The 26983-nt window shown below is 53.2% G+C and overlaps 1 protein-coding gene across 1 annotated transcript; it reads right to left on the bottom strand.

Moving 5' to 3' along the window:
• Window positions 1–20841: 20841 nt before the first annotated feature.
• On the bottom strand, window positions 20842–26776 carry KLF10 (KLF transcription factor 10). The gene is made up of 4 exons (XM_056138481.1): window positions 26390–26776; window positions 23793–24026; window positions 22757–23690; window positions 20842–22489 (listed from the first exon to the last, which is right to left on the bottom strand). The coding sequence occupies exons 1-4, from the start codon at window positions 26423–26425 to the stop codon at window positions 22230–22232; spliced, it is 1464 nt and encodes a 487-aa protein (XP_055994456.1). The 5' UTR covers window positions 26426–26776; the 3' UTR covers window positions 20842–22229.
• Between the last annotated feature and the right edge of the window lie 207 nt (window positions 26777–26983).

Below are 26983 nucleotides of genomic sequence, written 5' to 3'. Positions count from 1 at the left end.
CGTCACAAGGCAGCCTCATCCCCATGGAGTTCAAAGCAGAAAGGGAGTGGGAAGCAGAAAGATCTTCCTTCCTTCCTTCCTTCCTTCCTTCCTTCCTTCCTTCCTTCTTTCCTTCCTTCCTTTCTCTCTTTCTTTCTCTTTCTCTCTCTTTATCTTTCTCTTTTTCTTTTTTGCCATACCCACGATGCTCAGGAATTATTCCTGGCTCCGTGCTCAGGAATCACTCTTGACAGTGCTCAGAGACAAGCACCTTAACTCTGTATGATTTCTCTAGCCCAGGAATCTGATTTTATTAGCAGACTTTCCTCCCCGCCCGCCCCCCACACACACATACCCACACACCTTACTACTTAGTAGCCTACTCACATGTTACGCCTGGCTGCAAGAAGGTCTGGGAAAATGAACATCTGACCAAAAAAAAGAAAAAGGAGCTAGGAGAATTTGAAAGATCTGGGAAGGGACATCTTTGTGTCAGCGATGATTTCTGTCATTTAATGATCCTGCAAGAGGCGTCATGTGCAGGCTGTCGAGACAGACGGAGACCAAGTATGAACTGTTCCTGCACGCTTGTACCAGAGTGCCCTGCCGACAGGAAATGGGGTGCAGGCTCCTGGCAAGGACAGCATCCCCCGAAGGAGCCAGAGCCGAGAGGAGGCGATTCTACAAAGCCAGGAGGGAGGACATGGAAATACAGCTCGTGAAACTGGAGTTTCTGACTCTGCCCCTTGGCGAGGTCACTCAGTCATTCAATCACACAGACATTACAGTCCGTCTCTGATTCCATCGACACAGCACCAGTGGGCTCGGAGGGGAGAAGTAACTTCAGGACTGAGGAACTTAGTCTAAAAGGGCAGAGCACCAGCTTTGCTCATGAGAGGCCCCGGTTTGGTTCTCAACACCATAAGGTTCCCTGAGCACTGTGTCAGGCATTGGCCCCGAGCACTGCTGGGTCCGGCCCGAACACAAACAAAGGATTGATTCATTCACATGACAAACCTCTCCCTGCAGGTGCTCCTGAAGGTTTTTGGCAGAATCAGGTGGGGCCTCCTCCCCACCCCCCGGGCAAGGATCAGGCCACCCGTGGTTCTGAGACCACTTTCTGGTCTCTGGGGACCCCGGGAAAGCCAGCTGCTTCTCTTCACTGCTCCGTAACCCTCACCACGCTGTGTCTAACTGGCCACGTGGGGCAAGGCCTCCTTCCCCAAGCCTCCTCTGTGGTCTGGTCAGTGCTACCGCAATGCCCAGCTGGGTCTGCCTTTTTCTGCAGCTCACACGGCAGAGACAAAGGGCCCCGCGTGTGGACTCAGCCACCCAAATTAAAAGCATGCAACCTGGGGGTCCCTAAGAAATTGGGTGTTTGCACACACACTCTTACACACACATGCACACACATGCACAGAGCCCGGGTGGAATCCTCCCACATACAAGGCATGTGCTCTACTATTAAGCCACATTTCCAGCTCTCTCTATATATTAAAGTGGGAGGAGAGGGCTGGGATATTCCTGCCTCTGTGCTCAGGAGTGAGCCCTGGGTGGTGCTCAGGGGACCGTTGTGGTGTCAGGGATTGGAACCAGGGTCACAGCTGCCACAGCCACATGCAAGGCCAGTGCTGTACTTCCTGTCCTTTCTCTCTGGCCCCAGATATGTACGTTTCATCTGAAGTGCTACAATTCCCAATACTGTCAATTCTGGGGTCCAGCCCCACACCCTCCACCGGAGGGTCCACTTCCCTGCACTGTTGTCTGAGGGCCCCCTGCCCCGGCACTGCCCTGACTCATGAGCCCCCGAACCCCCCTGGCTAAATTCAGTTCCGTAGACCAGTTCTCAGGCTCTGTCGCCTTTGACCATTTGCTGTTCCCCTACTGTGTGTCTCCATATCCCGCGAGAGACGAGAGACCAGCCAGCACCCATCCCTCTCCCAGCCGATTCCCTAGGGCTCCAGATCCATTTGCTCGGTTGCAAGCTGCATGAGTTCACTCTTCCATTGCCATTGTGTCTATAGTTATCGGTCACATTCCACTGGGTGACCGAGACGTCTGTTCTTGGACACCCAGACCTTGATGACTGGACAGTGGACAGTGCTTCAAGGAATCTGTCCCTGTAGTTCTTAATCAGAATGAACAGAGAAGGACAAAGATTCCCATCCTCCCAATTTGTCAAATGAACATTCTCCAACACCGGAGGGAGAGCTGAGTGGCTGGTTCTGGGCAATGGCCTAGTCACTCTGGAAGAGCAAATGGGCTCTGGGAAGGGCTTGGAATGAGGCATTCTGGGGATACCCCTTGGCGTGTGTCCTCTGTGACCACCCATCTCATCAAGCCCATTTGCAAGGATTAATCCAGCCGTTCAGAAAGCAAATCAGAGTCGAGTGACTTACGTGGGAGAGAAGAATTGCTATCCCAGGGCTACGGGACTTAGGCAGAAGTTATAAAATGGGGGCAGGGGGCTTGGAGTAACACAGGGTTAGGGTGCAGGTCTTACAACCCCAGACTCCAAGGTCTTCCACACATCTCCTGAGGTCCCTGAGGCCCCAGCTGTTCCCAGCACCACAAGGCCCAAGAACCCCAGTCCTGGGCTCCAGCATTGAAGGTTGGCCAAGTATCACGTATAGGGATTGTTTCCCAGGTGCCCTGAGCATTGCTGAGGAGCCTCCTCCCCTCAAAATGACAGGAAACCTAAAATTGGGCTGGACTGACACTACAGCAGGAAGGGCACTGGCCTTGCATGAGGCAAACCAGGGTCTGATCCCTCAAACCCAGCAATGATCCCTGAGCACAGACCCAGGAATAAGCTCTGACCCCAAAACAAAACAGAAACAAAAAGGAAAACTGAAACTTGAGGAGGGACAAACAAGTTGTTTGTCTACGGGAAGAGATGGGAAACAAGAGGTGAAAGGGAATTGCTAACTGCCGTTAATGAGTTTAAGCTCTCTGGATTCTACAAAGCTGCTTCCTGACTCTAGCAGGGAGGAAAGGGGGCTGGGGCCAGAATGCAGCGGGCAGGGAGCTCACCTTACTCATGTCCGACTTGAGTTTGGTCCCCAGCACCCCATATCATCCCCTGCACCTTCCAGGAGTGATCCCTAAGCACAGAGCCAGGAGGAAACCCTGAGCACAGCTGTGTGTGGTCCGAAAACCCACCAACCATGAGAAGGGACTGAGTCCCTTCCCAGTCCTTACCCATCAGCTCTCCTGCTTCACTCCTTCTCCAATCAACTGCTTTGGGTCCAGGCAAAAAAAAAGTCTCTGGCTTAGTTCTAAAGCTTTGACTTGTCTACATGAGACTGGTACTGCAATTTCTCTGGGATGATCAAATGCCCCATTTCTACAATGGAGTCACAGCTGGACCCTAGATGTAGGGGAGTCCACACTCCCTGAGGAATAACAAGGCGGGGGGGCGTCTCTACTGTGAAGATAAACAAACCAGAATTCACAACTTCAGAGACCTTGTTGGCTGACTGTATGATGCACAAACGGCTGGGACACAGCCCTGCAGGTACCAGGGACCTGAGGTCTGGTGACAAGGACAGGACAAAGTTCTTTTGAGGTGGGACAAAGTTACTAGCAAAGCCAAAGTAAAGCCTCTTAGGAAGTCACCTTCCCTTGGGGACAGGTGGGGGTGGGGGTGGGGAGATGACTCGGAGATGGAAGAGGCCACCCCTGAGGCAATACCCGTACCCTGAGGCAGTCCCAGAAGCTCAGTTGTCTGTGACTTCAGGCAGGTGCCACTGATTCTCAGGCCACAAGGCAGCCAGGTGAACCCCCCAGAGCAAGCACCATTATTCGTCACCGCACGTGGTACAGTAGCGAAGACACAGAATCAGTCTACGTGTCCAGAGAGAGACGAATGGATTAGGAAGATGTGGCATTTCTGCACAATGGAGCATTATGCAGCTTCAAGGAACGGTGAAGTCATCCGATTTGCTGCGACCAGCTTAGGACAACCTGTTTGGAACAGGTATCGTGGTGAGTGAAGTAAGCCAGACGAAGAAAGACAAACACAGGGTGATCTCACTCTCTGGGGTACATAGAATAACTGGACCAGGAAGCTCAAAGCAGTGAAGGGGGTGGGGGGGTAGCCAGATCACCCTTGAGAAAGAGAGAAGGGAAGAAACCAAGGGGAGAGAAAGAAGATGAGAAAGGTGTGATGGGGGCACAGGGGTTGGGCTCGGGTTCAACGGGTGGTGTGGGGGAGTGGGGTAGCCAAAGACTCACAGCCGTGAAACCGTGAGCTCGAAGCTGCAGCCCCGAAGCTTCTCTGTGCCTGTCACGGAGGCAGACGGGGCCAGAAAGGGGGTGGCGTATGGGGACACTGGTGGAGGGAGGTTGACATTGGCGGCAGGATTAGGGCTGAAATATGATATGCCTAAAACTCAACTAGCAGTAACTTAGTAAATCATCGTTCTTTAATTAAATCATTTTTTCATGTTCAAGGGCAGAAGAGGCAGCTCAGAGAGCCGAGGGAGTGCTTGGTGAGGGAGAACTCGGGCTTAGTCTTGGGCACTGGATGATCTCCTGAGCACTGCCAGGAGTGACCCCTGAGCACCCAGCTATGGCTCTACTAAGCACTACGGGGGGTGGCTCTCTGACCCACCAAAGAGAAGGTGCGTGAGCACTGCAGCTAGGAGAGCAAGTCTCACTGAGCACGTATGTGAGCACCTCAAGGACGCCTGGGGGCACAGGGTGCCACGAGAGCTAGCACAGGGGTTAAGGCACCTTCTGGTATGCGGCCAACCCCAGTCTGATCCTCCACACCACATACGGACCCCGAGCACAAAAGCCAGTAGTGGTCCCAAAACTCCAAAAATAAAATAGAACAAGATTAGACAAGCAGAAGAGAAAGAGAGAGAGAGAGAGAGAGAGAGAGAGAGAGAGAGAGAGAGAGAGAGAGAGGAGAGAGAGAAGAGAGAGAAAAAGAAAGGAGAGAAAAAGAAAGAAGGAGAGAGAAAGAAGGAGGGGCGGGAATATTTTTTCCCAAGCCTGTTGGTTTTAGACCCGGAAGTCTGTGCCTCCTGATGGCTTCTCCATCTTTGAGCCTTCATCCTGACCTCAGGCAACACCACTCTGTTCTGTTTCCATGGGATCAGATTTTTCTAGATTCCACAGAGAAATTAAACCAGACATAACCTGTCTTCCTCTCTCTGCCTGACCTCACAGGGTTTAACGCCCTTAAGCTCTATCAATAAATGCTTCAATTGTTTGCATGACTTGACAATTGCAACTTTTGCTCCAAGGAGAGGAAATGTTGGTGAACACTACTATAAGATGAAAAGTTGCCTACCATGGACTGAATTATGTCATCCCCCCACTCCCAAATCATACTCTCAAAACACTTGATCTGAAAAATGTCAAATCAAATTGACTAGGGAAGGGTCTACCCACAGGAGACCTCCATTCTGCCTAGGAAGGTTAGGCAGAGAGCAAAGAGGGTTTCGGGCCAAATCCCAGTGGCAGAGGGCAGACGGGCCAGCCCAATTACTTCCAATAGACTCCAGGGAGTTTAAAATCCAGCTTTCTGGGACCAGAGGGATAGTACAGCTGATAGTATAGCCTTGCACACCTTATTTGGTCCCTGAACCCCACCAGGAGTGATCCATGAGAGCCGAGCCAGGAGTAAGCCCTGAGCACTGATGGATGTAATGCCAAAAAATAAATTAATTAAATTTAAAAAAAAACTTTTAAAGTCCCACTACCTGGAGACACTGGAGCTGTAGTTAAAAAATAATAAGTTTGATTGGGGTTTGGCATAAATATCTCCACTTGGGACTTGGGTGAGGGTGTGCTTTTTTTTTTTAATGTAGGAGTATTGCTATTTATTCAGTCATTGATTAGACTGATTGAATTGGGCATAAACTCCACCTTACATTTTTTCTTTTTTTTATAATTTTATTTAGTGAATCACCGTGAGAGCTGTTACAAAGCTTTCGGGTTTAAGTCATGGTCATACAATGAAACACCCATCCCTTCACCAGTGCCCATTTTCCACCACCAAAAACCCCAGTATATCCCCCATCCCACACTCTCCCCTTAACTGTGGGGCAGATGATTTCCACATTACTCTCTCTCTACTTTGATTACATTCAATATTTCGACACCAGACCCACCATTATTATTTGGGATTTTACCCCAGCACTCAGATCTGCTGAAAAGGCAACAGTAGACTATTTTCTATTGCTTTCTATTTCTACCTCAGCCATACTAAGACCACTCTCCACACACATGAAGGAACCGGTAGAGGAACACAGGCATGCGGGTCCCAAGGCTGAGATCTCCAAACCTGCTTGGATCGGGACTGGGCCTCCTCCACCCAGATCCCTCATCTTCCAGTAGGTAGGCGTCACACCCCCCAACTGCCCCCAGAGTCAGGTAATCTCATCAACGGTCAAGACCCAGAGACTATAAAACCCAGCTCCCAGAAGCGCGTGGCCGCATTCGCAGCCACATGACATCTTATTATCTAGTTCTTACTCTAGAGAACCTGGCAGGCTACCGAAAGCATCCTGCCCGCATGGCAGAGTCTGGCAAACTCCCTGTGGCGTACTCAATATGCCAAAAACCAGTAACAATGATGGGTCTCATTCTCCTGACCCTGAAAGAGCCTTGAATATGGCACTTTCTAAAATCTCAAGGGCTAGGACGAAGGAGACGTTACTGGTGCCTGCTCGAGGCAATCGATGAACAAAAGGATGACTGTGATCGTGATTGCTAGTTTTGAATAGCATATGTCGCACAGCCGCAGTAGTGGCCACACAATTTTGGAATTCCGAAATTTTAGCAATTAAATCTGGAGGGATTTCTGCCAAAACCTGCTGGGTTCGAGATTTGTTCCTGAGTCTCGGGGATCATGGCTGTTAAGCAGCTTGATCAGGAGTCAGAGAGGCCATTTGTGGGCGGCAACTCGGGATCTCATTGGGACGGGAAGGAAAGGGACAGCTCCACCCCCATCCCGAGATGCCCCCCTTGGGTGGCCCGGCAACAGTAACCTACTGAGGGGACCGGAAGCATTTCTGCCAAAAGCTGCTAAGTTCTGAGGTTTGTCCAATGGCCTCTGGAGGATGGCGGCCACCGAGCCGCCAGGGGGAACAGGCCAAGGCACAAAACCTATTCCCATCTGGGGTGATCCAGCACTGGTAACCCACTGCAGGGACCAGACGCATTTCTGCCGAAAGAGAGTGTGCTTTAGCCAGTGCTAAAGCACTCCCAGCCACCTTGGGAGACTATGTGGTACTGGGGATCAAATCTGGGGATCTTGCATACAGAGCATGGCTCAGCCCTTCCAGCCAGATCCCCATCCCTTAAACTGAACCATGTGCTCTACCACTGAGCCAATTTCTCTGCACACAGCCAACACGGGTTCAATCCTCCGCATCCCATACGGTTCCCAAAACCTGCCAGAAGTGATACTGGATTGCAAAGCCAGGAGTGACCCCTGCATATCACCAGGTGTGGCCCAAAATAAAAACAAAGATTCTAGAATGGGTAGGAAGCATAGTTACTGAGACTCTCATGGTTGTCTAAAAAACAGGATGGAAAATCAGGGACAAGGTGGCAGAAAAATAGCCTAAAAAGGTGGCAGCCAAGACCACAGCAGGCAGTCCCAGAGCACAGGGCAGGGGGCCCAGTCTGTGAGGCCCCCACTCGCCCCAACCTCTCCTCTCTGCTGAAGGCAGCTCCCCCAGGAAGGAGGAAGGGCTGCAAAAAGCTGGTGACCAGCCCCCACAGCACCTCCCGCCAGAGCTGACTCTCTGAGGTCCCACCCCAAAATATTCTCAAAGGCGGCATCACTCCTGTCTCTTTCCTAAAGAATCTTCCCACATCTTCACCCCAGCCCACTCACCTACACGCTCAGTCGCTCCATGCCTGAATTAGAATCTCAGACTGGGCCTGGGACTCAGCACCGTGAACACGTTCTCCAGGGGTTGAGCACCAAATTCAAGGACAAGAGCCCCTAGACTAGGGCCAGGGAGATTGCTCAAAATTCCAGAGAGCAGACCTCACAAGCAGGAGTCCAGCACCAAAGGAGCTTCCAGGCAACTCGGGGATCCCAAGCCCCAAAGGAAAAAGTAGCACACTAGATGGAAACTCAAAAACAGGAATGGTGTGTTAACTGGGGAACTGGGAGCCTGACTGCTGAGACTTGGGAGCTAGTGGGTGGGTGGATGGATGGGGATAGTTAGATGGGTAAATGAGTAAATGGATGGGTGGATAGATGGATGGATAGTTGGTGGGTGTGTGAATGAGTTTATGGGTGGATGGATGGATGGTTAAGAGGATGGATGGAATAGTTAGATGGGTAAATGAGTGGATAGATGGATGGATGGGTGGATGGATGGATGGATGCATGGATGGATGATGCATGGATGGATGCATGGATGGATGCATGGATGGATGCATGGATGGATGTATGGATGGATGGGTGATGGGTGGATGGATGAGTGAATGGATGGATGGTTAAGAGGGTGGATGAGTAGATAAATAGATGGATAAATGAATGAGTGGAAGGATGGATGGATGGATGGATGGATGGATGGATAGATGGACGGATAAATAGACACATGGATGGATGTGTTAGAGGATGGATGGGTAGATGAAGAGATGAATGGATGAATGAGTGGGTGGGTGGATGGGTTGATGGTTAGAGGGTGCTTTGGCAAATGAATAGATGGATGGATGAATGGGTGGGTGAATGGGTAGGTGGATGGATAAATGGATAGATAGATGGGTGGGTAGGAGGCTGGATGGGTAGATGAGTAGATGAATGGATGAATGAGAGGGTGGACAGATGGGTGGACCATTAGAGGGTGCTTCAGTAGATGAGTAGATAAATGGATGAATGGGTGGGTGGGTGGGTAAGTGGATGGATTGATGGATAGATGGGTGGGTAGATAGGAAGCTGGATGGGTAGATGGGGGGATGAATGAGTGAGGGGATGGATGGGTGGATAGATGGTGGGGTGGTGGGTGTGTGGGCAGGTGGGTGGATTAGTGAGTCAATGCGTAAATCATTACCAATGGCTTTCTATCCAGTTTAGAGTCAGGGTTGCTTGTGGGGAGGATCTGAGGAACTCCAACCTGCCGAGGCCTCCTGCTCTCCTGCACAGGGCCTGGCATCTCTCTCTGGCCCTCTGGCCTCGCTTGGCCCCGCAGAGTGACTCAGCCCCATCTGAGCAGCTCTGGCGCAGAGCCCAGCCTGGCGGGCCGCAGTCAGACACTGCGCTGTCCCACCCAGTGCCAGCGCCTGCAGGCCCTCAGGGCTGGAACTCAAGCAAGCAGGAATAGCCTCAGACTTAGAGACGGCCACACACCCTGCCCGCCTGCCCCCCACAAACAGCCGTGGGGGTAGGCAGCTCTCCTAAGTGAACGGCCACAGGAACTCATGGTGAGCTGTGCCCACACCCCGCTGAAACCACAGAGCAGCCATCCAGCTGCTGGGACTCGCTTCACCCTTCCTGCACCTCCACCCTCCAACTGGTCACCCAGGTCTTCCTGAGAGCCGAGAGCTCACTTTCAACAGGCTTTCATTTCTGTTATTTCAATCATGTCCTTCTGCCCTCTCGGAAGTTCTGGGGCCCGTGACCCTGAGGCAGTGCCTCACCTGGCACAGACCAGCAGCCCTCAGTGCTGGGCCAGGCCGGGCTTCCGGGGAGGGGAGTCCCCCACTGGACGCACAGTCCAGATGGAGGCCAGAGGGGGAGTAGGGGAGGGGGGCAGCCTCCCCAGGGGACACACAGGGCGACTGAAATGACAGGAGCAGCACCTAACGGTCCTGGGGTGACCTCACCAGCGTGTGTGGCTTGGAAAAAGGGAGTGGATCTATTGGTGAGAACCAGGAAGTCCGTAAAAAGACAGCTTGGAACTGGGGAGGGGCGGGGGAGGGGGGAGAGAGGGGAGGATGCTGCCCTTGCTCTTTCGGTGCCCCAGTTTGATCGCAGCATCTCGTACGGTCATGGTCAGGGGTACTATCAGGGGTCATTCCTGGGCATAGGGCCAGGAGTGACCCCTGGGCATCTCCGGGTAGGGCCTCAAAACTAACAAACAGGGGCTGGAGCGATAGCATAGAGGGGAGGGCATTTGCCTTGCATGCAGCCAACCCGGGTTCGATTCCCTGCATCCCGTATGGTCCCCCAAGCACCTCCAGGAGTGATTCCTGAGTGCATGAGCCAGGAGTAACCCCTGTGCATTGTCGGGTGTGGCCCAAAATAAAAACAAAAACGAAAACGAAAAAACAACTAACAAGCAAAAGTCAAAAGGTAAGTTAGGAACCAGACTAACTGGGGTAGAGTGTTTGTACAGTGTAGAGTGTTTGCCTTGCATGCAACTGATCCGGGTTAAATCCCCAGCATCCCATAGGGTCCCCCAAGAACCACCAGGAGTAATTCCTGAGCGCAGACAGGAGTAACCCCTCAGCATCACTGGATGTGACCCAAATAGAAAAAAAAAAAAAGTTAAGTTGTGCCTGGGCTCCGGAGCTCTTATCCTGAGCGACTCAGGGAATGAGGATTCAGCCACTAAAGTGGCCCCAGGGTGGAGTGGGGGAGCCCTGGCAGCCTTTGCCCACTGTGTGCTTGGGTGAAGCACCTCACGAACTGCCACTTTTATTCCAAGCTTCTACCCTGTAACTGTATTTCCTTTGTCAATTGTGAATTTTTCCCTACTTTTGCTCCACATTGTTATTTTTTTTCTCCCGCTTTATTTTTTTTTGGGGGGGGTGATGCATGGGGGCCATACCTCATACCTAGTGCTGCTCTAGGGACCATGTGTGCTGGGGCTCGAACCGGGACTTCTGCATGCAAAGCACTCCTCTAGCTCTGCGAGCCATCTCCGGCCCTTAGCTGGTTTTTATTTTATTTGTTTGTTTGTTTGGGGGCCATACCTGTGGTGCTCAGAACTTACCCCTGGCGCTTCCCTCAGGGGTCACTCCTGGAGGATCCAGGGACCATATGGGATGGCAAGGATGGAACCCAGGTCAGCCATGTGCAAGGCAAACACCCTACCTGCTGTAGCATCACTCAGCCCCATTATATTATTGAATAAAAATGGGGAGGCCATATCTGGCAGTGCTCAGGGAATCACACGGTGCCCAGAGGTCCTGGATGTGAAACCCATGCTCCAGCTCTGGGAACCATCTCTCCGGGCCTTTAGCTGTTTTTGAGCGCTTTAGTGATCACAACGCCTCACTGTCCCTCCTTTTTTCAAATGCCTACAAGCAACACCTTTGCTTTCACACACACTGGAGGCTCCTGAGCTGAAAAGAGGATGCAAATAGGAACCAGAGGTGGTTTCCACCTGCATGCCTTCAGGATGTGCCCCCTGGAGCCTGCGTACCCGCTGGATCAGAAATTTCTTTCCAAAGTGCCACCTGTAGGAAATGGCCAGGGAGCTGAGGAAAGATCGTCTGGCCCCTGCAGGGTGGGGAGAAGCGGGGTGGGTGGGGGTGCAGCAGGTGGCAGGGCTGGGCAGAGCCCCCAGCTCAGAGACCATGAAGGCAAGTTGTCAAGTTGGGGAAACGAAGGAAACCGGGCGTCTGGTGAGTCCCCTACGCGCTGGCAGCCTAGAGCAAGGTTGGGGCGTCTCAGGTTCCCACAGGCCAGATGTCAGGCTAACCACCCAGGCCGCGGGCTTGGTCCCAGCCAGCAGCCCTGGTCTCGTTTGTGATGGTGCTGGAGGAGCCCGGCCCCTTCCCTGCCCCGGCCCCTTCCCAGCTTTCCTAGGGAGCTAGCTGGGATGCATGCAGAGGTGAGAACCAGATTCTTCTAAACCAGAGCAGCCACAGGCAGAAGCCAAGTGCTGGGCCAGGAGGTGAGTTTGCAGCAGCTCATCCCCCAGCTCCTCTCTGTCACCAGCAACAGTGAGTTCCTCCAGGGGAAAAGATAAGGGTGGGACAGAAGTAGAGAGAGAGGATGGGGGGAAATGTCTGCCATGGAGACAGGGGGAAGGTTGGAAAGAGGGGTATACTGGGGACATTGCTGGTGGAGAATGTACACTGGTGGAGGGATGGGTGTTTGATCATTGTGTGATTGAAATTCAAACATGAAAGCTTTTTAACTGTAGCTCACGGTGATTCAATAAAAAAAGAAACCGCAGGAGTGAAAGTACAGTGGGTAGGGCGTTTGCCTTGCCTCATGCTGTGGACCATGGTTCGACCCCCAGCATCCCATAGGGTGCCCTGAGCACCACCAGGAGTGAGTCCTGAGTGCAGAGCCAGGTATACGCTCACATCACCAGGTGTGGTCCCAAAGACATTTGTTTGAGGCAGGGGAGGGAGCTGTGACTCCATCAAGCCCAACAGTGAAGGCGTGGCTGAACCCCGGTTGGCCACCATCCTCAGAGGACAGTGGAACTGCTGTTTCAAGGTTCACCCCATTTTCTAGCTGTTGGGGGTTCCCTCAGGCATTTAGCTTAGGACTGAGCCGATCCTCCCTCTCAGTTCCTGGTCTGATCATGATGATAACACTTCAAGTGTTGTTTCTTTTGTAAGTTTATTTCCCAATTTTTAGTGGTTAAGACACACTTGGTGGTGCTTCAGTGTCACCCCCAGCTCTGTGCTCGGGGCAAGGTCCCTCCTGGCTGTGCTTAGGGGTACCATGCAGTGCCCAGCCCAGAGCCAGGCCTGGTGCCTTGCAAGGCCTGTGCTTAGCCGTGGGAGGCATCTCTTGGCCCCATTTCTCGTTGGCGGTGCCAGGGCTGGAATCTCGGCAGCGCTCCCCCGAGCGCCAGCCCCAGCCTGGCCTGTCTGTCTGAAGTGGTTTTTCTCTGCAGAACCAGCCCCAAACGTGGTCACTGGGCCAATCCAGCGCAGAGTCAGCCAAGCTGGAGAGAGAGCCCAGGCTGCACCCGGGCTGGCCGCACGTCTCTGCGGCAGGGGCCACCCAGGGAGTCTGCACATGGCCGGGAGACGCAGCCTGCCCAAGTCCCGCCCCACGCTGTCCTCCAGAGACCATACAGATGGATGGCACAGCCGCCAGAGCCCGCGGCCAAGCCACTCACCAGAGCCCCAGCATTCAGACTCAGGAAAATTCACTTTCAGCATTTCTTCAACCCACTGCCCACGGGAGCTCTTATTTCACTCACTGAAGGGGGCACTGCGGACACGGTACTCTGCGCCAGCCCTGGACGGAGGCTTTGTGACCAAGGAGCGCCTGTGCTGTGTTTCCCCATGAAGACCCCCCGGTCTGGACCCTTCAGCAAAAACCACCAAGAGTGGGTTGGTCACAGCCAGACAGGCTCCCTGTGTCTGGACACACAGACAGGCTCGCGGGCAGGGACACTTGGTGGCCACCTTGTGTGGCCAGAGCTTGTGTGCCCGGAGCCTCCCCTCTGTTAATCCACTCACTACCACGCCCCCTGATGCCCCCTCTCGCACAGGCCCCTAGTGGTGGAACAAAAATTTGTTATTAATGCTTTTGAGATCACACCCAGCAGTGCTCAGGATCACTCCTGGCAGTGCTCGGGACACAACTGGGTGGGCTGCATACCAGGCAAACCCCTACCTACCACCCTATTCTAGCTCTGCAGCAGAAATTTGTAAGCCAGCAGTCCCAAGCTCCTGCCTGCAGTCCCCAAAGCACATGTGGAGACTGGGGAAATAATACAGCCTCAGCATAGCATTTGGTCCCCCAAGTACTACCAGGAGCGATCCCTGAGCTCACAGCCAGGAGGAAGCCCTAAGCACTGCCGGGAAAAGCCCCCAAATGGGAAAATTAAAATTACACTGCCTTCCTCTTTTGCAAACCACAGCACCCAAAAGGAGAGAGAGCACAAAAGGGAATGCCCTGCCACAGAGGCAGGATGGGATGGGGGGGGGGGGGGGAGGCAGAAAGGATGCTGGGAGCATTGGAGGTGGGGAATGGGCACTGGTGGAGGGATGGGTTCTCAATCATTGTATAACTGAAACCCAAGCACAAAAATTTGAAAGTCTACAAATGTACCTCATGGTGTTTCACTAATAAATTAAAAAAAAAAAATTACACTGCCTTCTAAACATAAATACCCCCATATCCCTGTCATCATTATTGTTATGATTTTGGCAGTGCTAGGAATTAAACTCGGGGCTTCCTACATGCAAGACAAACGTAGCTTTGCTAAGCTACACCCCTGGGCCCTCTTGCAGCAATATGCACCACAGCCAAGAACTGAAAACTATTTCAGTGTCCATCAGCAGATGAGCAGACAAGTAACACCTTGGAATATGAGGCAGATATATACATTCATTCATTCATTCATCATCCTGTTATTCGTCGATTGCCTCGAGCAGGCCCCAGTAACGTCTCTTTCATCCTAGCCCTGAGATTATATTCAAGGCTCTTTAGGAGAATGAGACCCATCATTGTTACTGGTATTTGGCATATTTGGTATGCCACGGGGAGTTTGCCAGACTCTGCCCTGTGGGCAGGCTACATTCGATAGCCTGCAAGTTTGTCCAAAGTAGGAATGAGATAATAAGACGTCATAAAAAGATGTCCTGATAAGATATATACATCTTCAAAAAATCTCCAATGGAGATGTTACTGGGCCCGCTCGAGCAAATCGATGAACAACGGGAGGGCCTTTACCTTTCATCATATATAATATATCATATATATAATAATATAGGAAGAAACATATATTTTAAGAGGAAATCCTAGGCCCAGAGAGATGACTGAGGATATGGTTTATATGCAGAAGGTCCGGGTTTGGTCCCTGGTACCACACGGTGCCCTGAGCATCACTTGGGGAGAGCCCTGAGTAGAGGGATGAATGCCCAGCCCCCACATCCAAAGCTGCTGGCTATGCCCAAACAGCAGTAGCAACAAAGATGAGACCATGCCATTAGCATTCGTATGGGCAGAACTAGAGGGACTTCATGTAGTGAACAAAGTCAGACGGAGAAAGACACATGCCAACAGCCCAGTGATTTTGCTCAAATCTGACATAGAGATAGATGAGCAAGGCCCAAACCTCTTCAGATTCTAAAAGCAAATTCATAATTGCCAGTGGGGAGAAGAGAGGAGGCGTTAAATCAGGTCAAAGGTCTATTGCTACAGACAGAGTTAGACTCTTATTCTTTCTTTTATTTCTGGTTTGGGGAGACACACTCAGTAGTGCCAGTACTCCTGGCTCCTTGCTCAGGGTCAGTGACCATATGGTGTCAAACTGACTCCTCCCATGGGCAATGAATATGTTCAGTCTGTTAATCTATCTCTCTGGGCCCTCCCTAAATTGTCACTTTGCTGTTTCTAAAAATATCGGGGGTGGGGAGAAGGAACCGGAGAGATAGGTAGGTAAGGTGTTTGCCTTGCATGCAGCCAACCCGGGTTCAATCCCCCACACCAGTCTTCCAAGCACCACCAGGAAACTGTGTAAAGCCAGAAGTAAGCCCAGAGCATGGCCAAGTGTGGCCCAAAACAAAATATTTTTTGGTTTTGGGACCACACCTGCCAGTGGTCTGGGGCAACTCTCAGATCGGTGCTCTGAGGTCGATCCTGAGTCTGGTTTGGTACCCATGTGGTCCAGGGATCAAACCCAAGCATCCAAGAAACAAAGCACATGCTTGGCCCGATTGAACCTTTACTCTGGCCCAGAACCAAATTTCTGGTGAACTCAAAAATAGGCCCATATTGATTTATGATGCTCACCTGAAATTTCTATGATAATGGTATAATATAATTTATTTTGTCTGGATGGGCGGGCTGTGCGTAATTTGGGGCCAGACTCAGAGGTGCTCAGAGGTGCTCAGGAGTGACCCCTAGCAGTGCTCAGGGGATTATATGTGGTATCGGCAATAGAATCAGGGTTGACTGCATGCAAGGCAAGTGCCCTACTCATTGCACTATCTTCCTGCCCCCCCTCAATGTAACTTTGAATCAAAAGTTAAAAAACAAACAAATAGGACAACCCACCTGGCATTTTGTTTGTTTTTAGGTGCCAGGATTGGAACTCAGGGCCTCATACAAGCAAGGTCAATTCTCTGCCATTGAGCCACACCCCCAACTACTCCCTGAATCCCTGAATGTGTCCCTTACCTGGTGACACGTGCCATAAACCAGTAACACATATAGGGTATCAAGGGTTGGATTGAAAAAGACGGATTTTATTCCCTAAGAATTTAATATTGGTTTTCTTTTGACAGGATATTTTGGATATATTGGTCTAAAGAAAATTATGAACATTAATTTTTTGTTGTTGTTTGCTTTTCACCATTATAACGTGGCTACTGGGAAATTTCAAATCAATGTCTGTGGTGCTGGAGAGACAGTGCAACTGGTCAGGTACTTCATTTGTGTGCAACCACCCTGGGTTCTATCCTTGGCACCTCAAGATCTCCTGAGCCCTGCTGGGAGTGATCCCTGAGCACAGAGCCCGGAATAAGCCCTGAGCACCACTCAGTGTGACTCAGAAACAGAAAAGAAGAAGGAGAAGAAGGAGAAGGAGAAGGAGAAGGAGAAGGAGAAGGAGAAGGAGAAGGAGAAGAAGAAGAAGAAGAAAGAAGAAGAAGAAGAAGAAGAAGAAGAAGAAGAAGAAGAAGAAGAAGAAGAAGAAGAAGAAGAAGAAGAAGAAGAAAATAAAGGAGCTGGAGTGATAGTACAGCCGTTTGCCTCGCACATGGCAAACCCAGGTTCAATTCCCAACATCCCATATGGTCCCCTGAGCACTGCCAGGAGTAATTTCTGAGTGCAAAACCAGAAGTGATCCCTGAGCATTGCCAGGTGTGACTCACCCCCCAAAAAAATCCATATGATTCCAATTTGATTGGATTGAACTGGGATCTAGGCCAATTAAGAAGTCAGAGAGGGGCTGGAATGATAGCACAGTGGGTAGAGCGTTTGCCTTGCACGCGGCCAACCCGGGTTCAATTCTCAACATCCCATATGGTCCCCTGAGCACCACCAGGAATAATCCCTGTGCATCACTGGGTGTGATCCGAAAAGAAAAAAATAAAATAAAATAAAGTAGGCACTGGAGTGATAGCACAGCGGGTAGGGCGTTTGCCTTGCACGCGGCCAACCTGGGTCCCCCGGGCACCGCCAGGGGTAATTCCTGAGTGCATGAGCCAGAAGTAACCCCTGTGCATTGCCGGGTGTGACCCAAAAAGCAAAAAATAAATAAATAAATAAATAAATAAAAATAAAATAAAATAAAGTAAAAAGAAATCAGGGAGACAGATGCATAGAGGTTAAAGCACTTGCCTGGCATGCTGTTGTTCTAACCCTGAGCACCAGCAGGGGTGGCCCAGCTCCCCCCAGTCCAGACACCCTCCCCCCTAAAGAAATCAACTCTGTCCTGAGCATGGTGGGGCATTTCTCAACAGGAAATGACATGGCTGGGTCTGTAATTCCCAAAGGCTGTTTGGCCAGAATGAGCAGCTTGCGAATAGTCAGCGGATGGTAACTTAGATGGGACGTTGCACTGGGGACAGAGAAAACGCTCCCAAAGCCCCAGCACTCAACCAAACAGCTCTTGTTCCCATGAAGAGGAAGGTTGGGAGCTCTTGTATAACATCGTCATCTTTGGCCATCCAAACTGGTAATGTCATTGGAGTTAACAAGGGTCCAAGTTGGAACGAGTGAATCACCAGACACATAACTGTGACTCTAAGATGGACAAGCCTGTCCAGAAAGAAGCCCTTAGCTAAGGGAAGAACTGAACAAGCAGACAAAGGGGGGGAAAGGACCACTCTTTCTCCTAGGAATTCCAATCAATAAGGAAGTAGAAAATCACCACTGTCAGAGAAACAGCCGCCCCCGCAGGACCCATGGAGGGAGCAGACAAGAGGGCAGGTAATTCGCCTTGCCTGACACCTCCCTCCAAAGAGTCCATAATAATCGAGGAGACAGTCAGCGTACAGAGCAGACATGGCCACCCCGAGGGAGATGGCTACGGCCAGGACTGAGTACTGTGCAAGGGGGTCTTACTGCACCAGGGCCTTCCCAGTGCACACTCAACCCAGACTCATGGCGCAGAGGCTCCAAGCCAGCTGCAGCCCCCAGGGGCGGTTTGTTCCAAAGCGCGGAGAGAACCAGCAGCTGGAGCCCATGACAAGCCACCACTTGAGGGCTGGGATTAGATCTTATCCACTTGGAAATACTCCCAGGAGAAAAAAAAAGTGAACCCCCACAAAAATGCAGCCCTTAAGATGCCGGCAATGCGGTGAATAGTCTTAGCATCATGGCTATTCTGTGACCATGTCAGATGAGTCGTGAGCAGGATGAGCAGTCATGGGGACCCTGTCGGCCATGTTCTTCCGGGGGCTGAGGATATTAACAGAATGACCCGTTGCGTCTACTGATGCTGGCAGATTTGGAGCGTGAGGGATCTGTACGCTAGTGCTAACACGTCTAATTCTCAGCTGTAATTGTGCTGACTTGTGTCCCCCACATCTCCTCAGAATCTGCATCAAGACTCAACTCAAGGGGCTGGAGTGATAGCACAGCAGGTAGGATGTTTGCCTTGCAAATTGGCTGACTTGGGTTTGATCCCCAGCATCCCATATGGTCCCCCGAGCACTGCCAGGAGTAATTCCTGAGTGCAGAGCCAAGAGTAATCCCTTGCAACCCCGGGTGTGACCCAAAAAGAAAAAAAAAAGAGAGAGAGTCAACTCAAATCAGAACACAGCCGTCCGAGCAGTCCCCCCCTCCCGTTTCTCTGTGCAGGAGAGGTTCAAAGATCCCCATACACACAACAGCACCTTCTGAAAACCACAAGAAGGCCAAACCCTCCAGGCACTGTTTTTTCCCCCACATGCAACCCCCAGATAAAGTTTTGCTTCTAAACGGGAATGGAAGAGCACCAACCGCAAGTCAGACTAAAGCCGGCCAGTCTGAACAACACATTATACTGGGTTACGTGGCTGTGGTCGCTCAGAATCTCTGATGGTCCCGGACTCACCCTTCTCATGGTCACAGAAGCAGACTGGCCAGCTGGAACCCTTCAGCTGCAGGAAAACTGGTGTTTCTTTCCTCCTGTTCACAGTTTCAAGCAGAACCCTATGGGCGGGAACCTCCATCTCTCTAGATGAAGCAGCATTCCCCTGTGGATGTAGGGGAAGTTGTCTGCAGCTCCTCTGTGGCATCCACGAACTGCCAGCGTCTCTTTTGGTGGAGGCTTGTGCCCCATGTCTGGTGATGTTCAACGGCTTACTCCTGGCTCTGTGCTCAGGGATCACTTTCTGACAGAGCTTGAGGGGCCATATTTGATGCTAGGGATTGAACCAGGGTTTTTGTTTTGTGGCCACACCTGGCACTACTCAGGGCTTATTCCTGGCTCTGGGTTCAGTAATCACTCCCAGTGGATTCCATGCACTGCGATCGAACCAGGGCTGGTGACATGCAAGGTAAGGGTCTTAACACACACACTCACTCTCTCTTCTCTCTCTCTCTCTCTCTCTCTCTCTCTCTCTCTCTCTCTCTCTCTCTCTCTGCATTTCTCTTCCTGTGCTCTGGAACCATTATTAATCAGAAAAGGGCTATTTAGCCTGAGGACCTAGGTGGATTCACCTGCCAAAGAGGTTGATCATGTCTGGGGCAGGAAGGAATGACAGCATGTGATTTAAAAATTGACGCATGGTTTGTTTTTGGAATTTCTACCAAATCTTTAAGGACCACTGTTGACAGTAACAAACTGAGGGAAGCAGAACTGATCAGCCAATTCATCACTTAATTTTCAACATTTCCAAGGCCAAGTCTCAGGTGCCCACGAGGGCCAGGAATATAGTGAGAAGGACCCGACAGGGAACAACACTCAGCATTTCCTCATCCCCATCCCAGCTGAATGCGACACTCAGGATTCTGTGCAGGATTCTGTGCTAGGTCCAGGTTCCAGCAAAGAAGCTGCAAGACACTTCTGGGCAGCCATGTACTTAGCTAGGGGGACGGGGAATAACTGGGGTGGGGGGCGGGGTGGTAATTTCCAAGGTAGCAGCAGGTAGAGACTTGTCCCACGCCTGATCAGTGAGGTGTGCTCCTCACGAGGTGGGTTCAACCGAGGCAGACTCCAGGATGAACTGTGTGTTGGGCTCCTGGAAGCCATTTCCACAGGACAAAGAAATTTCACAGCGAAGGATTTCCGTCTCCAGCCGTAACCTAGCTCTGTCTACAGATGAGTGACTAGCCTGTTTCTCTTGAAACGGAGATTACCTTCGGTGCAGCTTAAGTACTGATGTTGACTGCATTTAAGGTATCCCTAATGGTCTGAGTTAATTTCACTACTAGAAGTGAGTAATTCACTCAATAGGTCAGGCCTATTTTCACTTGCCACAGACATCTCGCTGTGTGTAATTATTCTCTATGGTGCTCTCTTTAACTTAATGCTGCTTAAACAAGGTCTTGCCGAGAGCCAGAGCTGTATTTCAACGCAGACCATGAAAATGCATTACAATGCCAAAAAACTAAAACGCAGGTTGTGGATGTGACAGTCTTGCACATGAGGTACCGCACACACCATAAAATAGCAAAAACATGTTTGTTTCTTAGGATGCTCAGACTCTCACGTTATCTGGAAACAGAGCTGATTTCACTTTGTATCCTCTCCAAAGCTATTCATGTGTTAGATCTAAATTCCTATAGTTTTAAATCTTAATGAGGCCTTTAGGAAAATCCAGACTGTAGGTCCTGGGAGAGTGGCCGTATCGACACGGTTAAAGCCATCGCTGCATCAGTGAGATTTTGTTTTGGGACCACACCCGGCAGAACTCAGGGCTTACACCTAGCTTGGAACTCAGAGATCACTTCTGGCGGGGCTTGGGGGAACCATATGGGGTGCTGGGGATCAAACTCAGATCATCCACTTGCAAGGCAAATGTTTTACCCACTGTACTACGTCTCTAGCCCATGAGGATATTTTCAATAAATGAAAACAGCCATTGATATATACCAAAGGAAATTCTTTATTGTAAACAAGATATAAAGTACAACAAAAGAAATATGTGCAAATTGTAAATCACAAGGATTTTTTTTATTAAAAGAAATTGTTTTCCAAGGGTCCACCTTTTGATGTCAGAATCTACACCCAACAGAGAAAACTGTTAAATGGAAAGATATAGTGACTTCTTTTCACCATATTATCTTAAGCAACGTATTTTTGTTTTACCACGGTGTTTGTCATCCACTATACAACAGAACTTAACAGAAATACTGTTAACAGCAGTGAGTGTCCTAATTATCTTCTGCCCTCCTAGTTCCATAACCCCTCAAAATACTTTAAATCAGCCCAACAGTTTGTCCACTTGGAAATGACAGTCACTAAAGGTCCTAATTCAGGAAAGCACGAGGCAGAGCCTGTCACAGAGGGGCAGGGAATGACAGAGCCGTAGATCGATCGAGCTCAGAGTCCCAGTCGCCCTACCTGAACATTGGAGCGTCAGCTCCTGTTTTTTTCTTCCTAAACAAAGTGCAGTGGGATATCTTAAGTCTACAGAAAACACATTTGTGTACATTTTCAAGAATCTTGTGTATACACAGGAACCTGCAGGCAAATGAGAGTTCAAAGCATAGTGAAATGCCTAGATAGGGGCACCAGTTCGATTTTCAAAACGAAAATGCAAAAAAAAAAAAAAGTTATACATATATATGTATATATACATATATATAGCTGTATTTCAAAGCAATTAAATTAATGGAGGGCTCCAACTCTGCACCCCCCTTTAGCAATATACAGCTGCTCCATTCCGAGTATCAGCGATAGTGTACAGATGCGAGCGCTAGCAACGGAACGACACCCAGCAGGCGGGCGGCAGAGACAGAAAAAGTGAAGAAGGGAACCGGAGAAGATGACAGAGCATTCGCAACGCGCTGGCTTCATTGCTCTCCTTCTCTGTACCGCAAGGCTTCGTGACTTATCATTCTGCTCGCTCATTCGCTCGCTCTCTCCGAATCGGATGCTTCAGGAAGTGTCACATGGAAAAATCGGTCTCTCATATATAAACGGCAAATGTAAAGTGACAAGTTGTGCACACAGATTCAAACACCTGAGCTGCCTGTGCTCACCTTGTCTGCAACCTTCAAGAAACCACGGCAAGGAACACCAGCTTCTCACTGCTCCCGTGTGTCAGGAAATGAATCCTGCCACTCTGAGCTGCCTGGGGCCCGCAGCAATCTGCTCAGAGAACCCAGGCGGGGCGTCTCCCCGCTGCAATGGGTGCGGCTCTCGGCACCCTCAGGGGGACCCCCAGACTTGCAGAGGAAGTAGTTCTGTGTCACCAACGGCTCCCAGCTGGGAGCCCGGCTAGTTCTGGCTCTCGCTTCCCCTTCGGATGCGTCACTGCGCGGGAGCGGGGGTCGGAGGTAGGGCGATGTCATTCAGCTTGCTGACTTCCATCTGCCAGTTGGGAAGCTTCTTGGCGGACAGATGGCGCCGTGCGTGCTTGGTCAAATGGTCGCTCCTCATGAACCGCCGGTCACACATGGGACAGGCGAATTTCTTCTCCCCCGTGTGGGTACGACGGTGGCGGGACAGTTCATCAGAGCGGGCAAACCTCCTCTCACAGCCTTTCCAGCTGCAGCTGAATGGTTTTTCTCCTGGAACAAAGAAGGGACGCAGAGGAGTGTGAGACTGTGTGAACTGACCATCTCCTAAAAGCCTCCCTCTAACAAAGGCAGCCACAGAGCCGTCGATCCCAGCCAGGTAGGAAAAAAGACAGCTATTTGAGTCACTACTCACAAACCCCTCGTTGAACTGGCAGAGAAAGCTCGCCCTCCCCAGAGGGGTGCGACTGGGACCAGGGACACCCCCCACCCAGCCCCCGGAGCATCTCAGCTACCAGACGGAAGAGAGGTGGCAGGTACCTGTGTGTGTTCTCATGTGGGCCTTCAGATGAGAGCTTTTGAAGTACGTCTTGCCACAGCCCGGATGGCCGCAGATGTGGCTTCGCACCCTGGAGGGGTCCATCTGAGGAGGGGCTTTGGTTGCAGATGGGGGGAAACCAGGGGCGGGAGCAATGGGCGAGAGTCTGGTGCCACTAGAGCTCATGGCGGTGGGGGTCTTGGGGCCTGGCACCACGGGCTGGGGCACCACAAACATGACGGCGCCTTTGGGCACCTGCGTGCCCATGAATACCATGGGTGGGCACACAGCCGGTGGCTGGCTGGGCGGCGCACTGGGCACAACCGTGGTCACCACGGGGCTGCTGGCGGGGAGAGGGAGCATCTGGCAGATGACGGGCAGCGGGGAGACGCCCCCAGCTGAGATGGCCGGGGGTGACACCAGCACGGACTTCTGCAGCGGGGACGTGGGAGCAGGCTGCGACCGACAGATGACTGACTCGGAGGAAGGCATGGGGAAGTCATAAAGTGCGGCGCTGGCCTTCTCGTCACCGCTGGCCTTCTCATCACCTTCTGCGGCCACCGCGCTGCGCTCACACTTGGCCCGGCTCGGGGACACGGCAGCACAGGGAATGTTCTTCCTACCGGCCTGTAGGTGGGCTCTCCGGGGGAAGATGCAGTCTGGACCACCGAGGATGCTGGCGGCCTTCACGGGGCAGGACTGGTGGTCACAGGGCAGGGCGTCGGCAGTGTGGCGGATCACGCTGGTGGCCTGGGCCTTGGGGAGCTCGGGGACCAGGGCGGGACTCCTGTCTTCTTCTTTCAAAGCAGGAGCAGCCAGGGGAGGTTTGGCAGCATCAGCGAAGGGCTTGAAATGCCCAGTAGATGGCGCTGGTGCCATCAGGTTGGACACTTGGGAGGCTTCAACATCGGAAGGACTGTAAGGTGGTGTCAAACACTAAGGAAGAGAAATTCACAAGAAGAGCATGAGAAATTAGAGGCCACTATACATGCTGGAGAAATCCCAGCGTGCACCTGCACCTCCACAAAGCCAACTTACAAAAGCAGGGATGGTATGAAAGTCCGGCGTGCCGGGCACCAGGCTCTCCTCCTCAGACATGTCGGAGGCAGGTGTCACCGGCCTGGTTTCCATGTACTTCCTGAGATCAGACTTCCAGCTACAGCTCATGGTCATCAGGGCCTCCACTGCCTCAAAATCACCTTTCTCTGCAGTTTTGTTCCAAGAGTACACGGACTCTTTTGATCTTTCAGAAAGTATTTCCATTCTTTCCTCCTGCATAAAAAGATTAAATTCCCGTAAGTATAAGTATAAAGGTAAAAGGCAAGTTTTTTTTTGGGGGGGGGAGTAGAGGAATGCAATAATAATCTGCACAACTTTCCTAGGTTAACATTTCTCTCTCGCTCCAGGGATCCAAGTTTTATACTCTTTCCAAAGCAACCAAAATGCATCTCGGGCCAATACTAAGTAAAAGTCTTTGCAAAAACAATTAAGAAAGAAGAAATGGCCTTTTCTCAATATTACAGGTGTAGTATGAGTTCGTAAGTAGGGGGCAGGGGTGGGGAGAGAAGGCCCAAATTATCTTTTATAAGCCAGAGTGTGAGGGCCAGAGCTGGGGGGCGCTGGCAGAGACGATCTGAGGGTCACACATGATGAAATCAAAAGGATAAGGAAATCTCCAGCCCCCTTCAAGTTATGAGACCCAGGAAAAATTGTTCACTCTATGGACTGAATACACAATCTACTCTACATAAGAACCATGACCAGAAAAATGAAATACTAAGAAACAATCTGAGAATTTAATATTCTATTTGGAATTTGAAAATATAAAATAAAAGGGCCAGTGACGGCTCTGCAACAGCCGAAACAGTAATTTTTTTAAAAGAATTGCTTAATAGTTCTGTATTTATGTGATGAAGTCCTGCTAAGGCATGAAACCTTCCTATTAAAATTCCTTGAATCGCACTTAAAAAAAAAGGCATCAGCCACCATCTCTACTTCTCCATTGGTGTAATCCCGGCCTTCCAGACAACAGACTGCGCGAAGATACGGAAACGAGTATCCTTAGGCGGCAAGGTCTGAGTCTCAACCCTTATTAAGCAGACAAAAAAGCGCAAGCCCTCCGGGTCGAAATCCTTCTGGGGTGGGGGGCAGGGGGGGGCTCCAGCTCTCGAGCCGGCGCCAACGATGCAATTGCATAACGTGCGCCTTTATGTAAGCGCGCGTGTAAAGTGCAAAAAGCCTCGGAGCCGCCAAGGCGCAGAAAGGGGGGAGAAAAAAGAGCAAAAAAACAGACGGCGGGCGCGAGCCAGGAAGCGCGGGGCGGGGAGGGAAGGGAGTGGGGCGCGAAGCAGGAAGGGGAAGCGCGGGCGGAGGCGCGGGCCGAGGCAGACGGCCGGGGGCGGGGCGGGCGGCGGCGGCGGGGGAGATCCTCGCTGGCGGGGACGCACGGAGGGGCCGCCCGAACCTCAATGGGGCCGGCAGTGAGTCACTGGGAACATTCCTCGCCGCGCGCACGTCCCCGCCGCCGGGCCCTGCCATTGGCTGGCCGGGCGGGCGGCCCGGGCGCCGATTGGCTGGGCGCGGCCGGGCGGGGGCGGGCGCGGGAGCGGGGGGCGAGGCATGTGAACAAAGCGTGATCGGCGGCTGCTCGGCGCGGCGCAGGGAACGCGAACTGGGAATTGCCCGCCGTCACCTTTCCCCTACTTCCCGGCCCGCGCCCCCGCCGCGCGCCCCCGCCGCCGGGCCGCGCCCCGCCGCGCGCCGTTCCCCTAGGAACCCGGCGCGGGCCGGGCCTCGCCCCGCCCCCGGGTCACTCGGGGACGAGCCGCTCCCGGGCGCGCCCGCCGGCGGCCGCCCCCGCCCCCGGCCCCCGCCCCCGGCGGAAACCCGGCCCCCGCCCTGCGGCCGGCCGAGCCCTCGGCGCTTCCCGCCCACGCGGGCCGGGCGCCGCGGCCCCCCGCCCCGCCGCTCCCCAGACGTGCGGCCCCCGCAGCCCCGCTCCAGACGCGCGGCCCCACGCGGCCCCCGCGTCTCGCGGCCCAGCTGCCGCCCGCCCCGCCGTCCCCTCCTCCGCGGCGGCGCGGGGGAGTCCCCGGCAGTCTGCCCCCCGCGCCCACGTCGGGCGCCCCCCAGCCGAGCGCGCCCCCGGCCTCGCCGCGAGCGTCGGTGCAGACCCTCCCCGCCGCGACGCGGGGGACTCCCTCTCCTCCCCGCTGGAGACACCCCGCCCCTCCGGCGAGCGCGCGCAGCCCCCGGCGCTCGGGGGTCGCGTCTCAGACGCACAGGGGACTCCGCTCCCCTACCCGGCGCCAGGTGAGAGGCGGCGCAGAAGGGTCCCCTCGGACCCTCCGCCAGGCTGCACCCCCTCCTCACTCTCCCCGCGGGCCGCCCCCTCCTCGCTCGTGGCACCTAGGGGAAGACCCCCGCTCGCGGGGCTCGGTCTCCAGGTCCCAGTCCGCCGCGGCGGGCCTCCTCGGCGACCCACGCGCCCGCAGCAGTGGCCGGCGTGCAGGCAGGCAGCCCCTTCCCCCCGCGCCGCCGCCGCGTCGGGGCTCCGCTCCGGCCCGGGGGTCTCAGACGTCAGGGGCGCGGGCCGGCCAGGCTGCCGCGGCGCCGGGCATCCCCAGGTGACTTACCGCAGTGTGCTGGAGGGAAGCGCCGAAGTTGAGCATGCTTGGCTGCCTGGCTGCGGTGGCGGCTGCTGCTGCGGCTGCTTGCCGCTGCTGCTGCGCTTCGAGGCCGCCTGCACTCAGACGGGCGCCCCGAGACACTCGACGCCGCTGCCGCCGCCGCCGCCGCGCCGCGCGCCGTCTGCCCCCTCCCCATTCAGGTAGCCGCTCGGCCTGCCCCGCGCCGCGGGCGGGGGCGGGGGCGGAGCCTGCCGCCGGCCAATCAGCGGCAAAGGTGTGTGAGGCGCGGGCCAATGGGCGCGCGGGGCCACGCGTGATCAGCGGCTGCCCGGCAGCGTGAAGCTTGTGTCAGTGGAGCGTGTACACAGTCCCCGGCAGCGTGCTCCCCGGGCCCCGCCGGAGGGAACCCCGCCGCCGCCCGCCGCGGGCTCCGGGCCCGGCCCCGGGCGCTGGGGGCGGCGGAGGGGGGCGGGGGGCGGGGAGGGAGGGATGCCCGCCCCGCCCGGCCGCCGGGCCGCGGGCTGCCGGCCGAGGGGCCCGAGCCAAGAGATCAGCGTTTGGAAGCGCCGGGCTCCCGCGCGTCCGGCCGCGAGCCGGCGG

The sequence above is a fragment of the Sorex fumeus genome, unplaced genomic scaffold, assembly GCF_029834395.1.
Source record: "Sorex fumeus unplaced genomic scaffold, SorFum_2.1 ptg000002l, whole genome shotgun sequence".
Classification (NCBI taxonomy): Eukaryota; Metazoa; Chordata; class Mammalia; order Eulipotyphla; family Soricidae; genus Sorex; species Sorex fumeus.
Note: the sequence above shows the minus strand (reverse complement) of the source record. Positions and strands in the feature narration are given on the sequence as shown.